The following is a 4,980-nucleotide window of genomic DNA, read 5'->3' on the forward strand; positions in this document are numbered from 1 at the left end:
AGAAAATTCATAATTTTTATCACTGTTAGTCGCACCCTTTGAACCAGAAACTTTTGAGATTTCACACTATAACGAAACTAGGTTTCATTCATAATTCTATAAAGTTTCACAGAACTTAAAACTTTTGAATAGGAAAACGACATTTAAGTAATCTTATGTTGTTAGAAAGTAAATAGTAGTTTAAAAATCGACTTAATAATTGTAATAGGATTGTGCACACTGCACAAATTCCTGTGTTTAATGTTCATTGAATTATCTCAAATCATAATTTGAGTTTATCAGTCGTCTTCATAATCCCATAGTTTTATGGTTCACATATGAAATCTAAAAAATTATTGGACCATTAGAAGACAAACATATTTGTTTACTTTTAGATACTTCAATATATATACTTTCCTTGTCTGTTTTTATCCAAAAAAAACCTTGGGGAACCTAACATGGCCCCAGGGCAGGTTTTTGAATGATGAAAACTTCAAAAATTAGTCTCCAATTTTTATAAGTTTCCATGTCTGAGTTGAATATGAATATATTTATATACATATGAATTGTAATTATAAGTTGACCGCGCATTACCCCCTACCTTTAACCCTTTCTTACCTAGTTAACCCTATCATTAACCCAATCAGAACCAATTAACCAGCAGGACTATGCGGACATCAGTATTTGTTACGGTAAGAACTGCTTTTATGTTATTTTTTAATGTTTCTTTTGTATTTCTTATATTAACATTGTACTCTGACGGCGAATTGCTGCTCAAATTTTGAAATCATCCTCGTTTTTCTGCATAAAAATTAATGATTTTTTATTGGAGGTTCTCTAAAAAAGTGGCTTTCGAATTATATGCATGATAGACAAAAACATAATTTACAGAATCCAACGCATTTTAATAATTTTAAAATCTATAATATCTAACACAATAATGGTCTACAATTTTTTTTCTTCATTTTAAATATTTGTTCATAGAATTTTCCAAGAAATAATTTCTCGCAACTAGCAAAAGCATGTTTTTTTTGCTTTTTTGTCAAACTTCCGTACAGCTATAGTCTTTCTAGATCAATGTCGGGTTTCTTTGAATTTTCTCAATTAAATAAAACAAAAATAGTTACGCATTAATTTTCATGCGTTTCAATGATGGTACAATTACAATTAAAAGTTATGTTTCATTTAGGGCCCTCTAGTTTATAGAAGTTTATATTATACGTCACATTAAGGTTAACTGCATGTTATATTAAAATCGAATATGTTCTTATTAAAGAGCTATTGAAAAACCAAAAATGTTTATATCATGTAACATATAAAGTTTGCATACCCCTTATACTTATGCGTAAAATAAAAACTAGAGTAGCTCCGAGGTCACAAAGTCGTATTACTATGGCAAAAATTTGACATTTAAATTTAATTTTTAGTCCTGTATACTATTTATTAATTCCGAAAAACCTGCAAAATAAAACTGCTGTTAAAAATACCCCCAAATGCCAAATATATATTTACAGAGATTAATAAATTATAGATAACTTCTTCATTCGAAGTCAAACCTTAGAGAAATCTAAGGTATAGAAACCGCTACGTATAGCAACAAGGCGTATTTTCCAGGAGCGCATTTTTTATATTTTTGAGAAATTAAATAATTTGTGTAAAGTAGATATAATTTTCATAAAATCCTTTTATTTAAATGGTAAAATGGAATTTTATGAAATCATATTAGCATTACTAGAGAACTTTTTGTTATACTTTAAAATTTTTTTTTTATAAAAATAAAACTGTAGCATTTTTATGAAATATTTTTTTAATAGTAACATGCAATTTTATGTATAACCATATAATCATTTATTTATGTTGTCAGTACATAATAAAATCTGGGGGACCTTAAACACAATAGAGAGAAAATGTACATATTAAAATCTTTTGCTCCTTTAATGTCTAGGGTATGTTAAAAAAATAGAAATTATGATAATGATACTGTTAAGCTACAATGTTTTACAAAAACGTTTAATTTCTCAAAAATGTAAAAAATGTTCTCCCGGAAAATACGCCTTGTTGCTCTACATAGCTGTTTCTACACGTTGGATTTCTATAAGGTTGACTTCAATTAGTTCATATTTAGATTGCATTGTTCCTGTCAGTAGCAGCATCTAATCCTCTGTCTACTGAGGAGGATCCTCTAGATATCACAGAGGAGGTTAAAGAGATCAACGAGGACGATAAAAAGGCCCAAGAACAACAAGTACAAAATCAGGACGCAGAGCGTTCTGATGAAGTCTTTAAAGATGATGATGATGAACCTGGAGAAGATCGGGAATCCAAGAAGGGGGTTCCTGGAGGGAGCGGTAGATTCGGATCCACTCATCAGTTCCATCATAGGCATAGGGACCTTGGACATCGGGTAGCTTTTAAGCATCCAACCCGTGCGCATAATCATGCTGTACGGCATCCAAACATTCGCCAGTCAAGAAGTGTTGAAGAAGCACATGATGCTGTGAAGAACATACGGGAAGCAGAATCAAGTTATGGTGCCTTCAAAGCGACTCATCGTTATGGTCATTTTCATCATCAAGAACATCATCCAGAGGCGTATCGTGCAAGGTTCAACAAACCTCAAGTAACTCATCATCATTACCATCACCCACTCCCAGAGCTTCACAGACAGGCTCGTCAGGTTTCTAACTCTGAGAATGATGCTCTAGTTGAAGACACTCTTCCAGAAGCGTCCGATGGAAAGGTGGCTAATCCAAGCATCGGTATTCATGATGTTACTCATCAAGCTTCCCATTACCATCATGATTTAGGCCATCAGCTGCATTACCAGCACCCCTTTCATTTCAGGCCTAAACCTCTGCATCACCGATCCCGCTGCTCTGAAGACCATGCTGATCAAGGAGAACAGATAACAGGCAAAGTTGATCAAGAAGAACAGATCGAAAATGATGCTGATCAAGAAGAACATATCGAAGACGATGTTAATCAAGGAGAACGGATTAAAGATCATGATGGTCAAGGAGGACGGATTACAAGAGAAGCTGTTTCAAGTCTTGGTGCATTCAGAGCCACACATCAGTATCATCATCACCATCATAGATTATTCTAAAACATGTTGAAATTTTAAGATTTAATTTCATTGCATTTTCTTTATTTATATAATTATGTTTTTCTTATAATGCAATGCAATTAACTATTTTAGAGCAAAGTATACGAATTAACAACGATCTATTCGGTTTAATATTTATTCAAGAAATTAAAAATAAGATCAAATAGGTATTTTATTTTAAATTTTATTTTAGAATTTCGAGTACGACGTCATTATAAATGCATATAATAATAATGATAGATTGAATTTATATTTTTACAGTAAAGATTTATTGTAATAGAAACTTTTTCAATGGATGCTTTGTAAGCTTTTAACAAAAGTAAAATTGTTTGTTTTGTAGTTTTTCAGTTTTATTTGCATTCTTTTCAAAAAACATTAAATATTCTTTAAATTTTGTCATTCAATCTTTGACTTTTATTGCCTGCATTAAAATCATTAAAGCCTGTTATTTTATTCCCGAGTATTTTTGAAACTTTACAGTTGGGTAAATAAAACAGCTGGCGTAGTTTTTTTTTCGTTTTTCAAGATCAAACATCTAAACATTTTGAGAATCTACAGATAATAAAAAATATCGTGCATTTTCTTTCATCACAATTTAGAGCATCTATTCTGTCTATCTTACGTAATGTAACTCGCCCTGTAAATTCATCAATCTATTCATTTTTATATCTTTTTTATTATTTTAATCCAAAAAAATCCGGGCTTGTCCGTATATTAACGGTTTGCATGTGCTATACATAAAACCGTGTTAAAACTTATTATCCCTCCCCTCTCATCCCTCCCCTCTCATCCCTCATTGTAGATTTAGTCCTCCCTCATCCTTTACTTCTTAACCCTTATTAGTATCCTGATCCCCCCTCCACCCTTTTTTCTATTTAAGTCATGCAATCGTAAAAAGTGTTCCACCCATTTTGAATTTTATATTTTGAATTATTCGGATCTTTCGGATGTACGGGCGCTTGGTAAATTCAAAATTGAAAGTAGCTAAAAGGGGTGAGGGATGGGGTAGTAGTTCCAAAGTTAAAAGGATTGGCATCCTGCATGGAATAATAGTTGAAAAGGGGGGGGGGGAGAACCAAAATTGGGAGTAAATCATTTAAGAGGGAGGTAGTTGGGATGATAGGATGAGGATTGCGAAGTTATAGTTTAAGAGAGTATTGGTAAAGAAAAATAGTCTGGAGAGTGGGAGAGGGTAGCAGTCGAAAGTTTAAAAGGTTGGGATTTTGCCCTTCGAAAGTTGGGAACTTGGGAGTAGCTTATTTACGAGGGTAGTTGTTGAGAAGAGAGACTTGAAAATAAAGTTGGATTGGGTTTGGAAGAAAGAACCAAACAGGAGAAAAAGAAGCAGAACTCTTGGGAAGGGGTTGGGAACAGGGGAAGTTCTAGTGGGAAGTGGATTGTGTGAGGGGGAAGCTTTAGAGCTTGTGACCTTTAAACGAAACGACTTTGTGACCTATAGTTTTCTGTGCAACCATGAAAAAATCATATATATTCGGTAACATTTAAGAAATTCAATTTTTTTTATTCTCAAAAGTTTTTTGAAGAGAAGTCATGATTAAGACTTGGTTTGACGTGTCATGAATCCATGATATAACTTTATCATTATATCTTGGTATTTTCAATTAATTATATCATTGCGTGTGATAAGAGTATTATTTTTTATAAAGCCATTACCAATCAAAAGTAAATACCCCCCTTCACCGCCCCTCTTCCCCCCGGTCCGTGTCCCCCAATCCTAATTGCAGAGTTTATAATGATATAATGATTCCAGATATAGCAGTATAATGGTTCAAAAATTAGAGCCTTGATGCTTTACTAGAGTGTCAAGATTTACTAAGAACATTTTTTAAGATCTTTATCTGTTTACAATACACGTTAGTTAACAAAATTTAGAC

General features: G+C 32.7%; 1 protein-coding gene across 2 annotated transcripts; it reads left to right on the forward strand.

The window, feature by feature from the left end:
- The first annotated feature begins 605 nt into the window (after positions 1-605).
- Positions 606-4,437, forward strand: LOC111718185 (histidine-rich glycoprotein). Of its 2 annotated transcripts, XM_023493712.1 has the most exons (3): positions 606-671; positions 2,105-2,876; positions 2,907-4,437. In XM_023493712.1, the coding sequence occupies exons 1-3, from the start codon at positions 648-650 to the stop codon at positions 3,083-3,085; spliced, it is 975 nt and encodes a 324-aa protein (XP_023349480.1). In that variant the 5' UTR covers positions 606-647; the 3' UTR covers positions 3,086-4,437. The 2 variants fall into 2 exon arrangements, with proteins under 2 accessions (XP_023349480.1, XP_023349479.1); XM_023493711.1 differs by having other exon boundaries at positions 2,105-4,437.
- Positions 4,438-4,980: the final 543 nt, after the last annotated feature.

This window comes from Eurytemora carolleeae, unplaced genomic scaffold (assembly GCF_000591075.1).
Source record: "Eurytemora carolleeae unplaced genomic scaffold, Eaff_2.0 scaffold822, whole genome shotgun sequence".
Taxonomy (NCBI): domain Eukaryota; kingdom Metazoa; phylum Arthropoda; class Copepoda; order Calanoida; family Temoridae; genus Eurytemora; species Eurytemora carolleeae.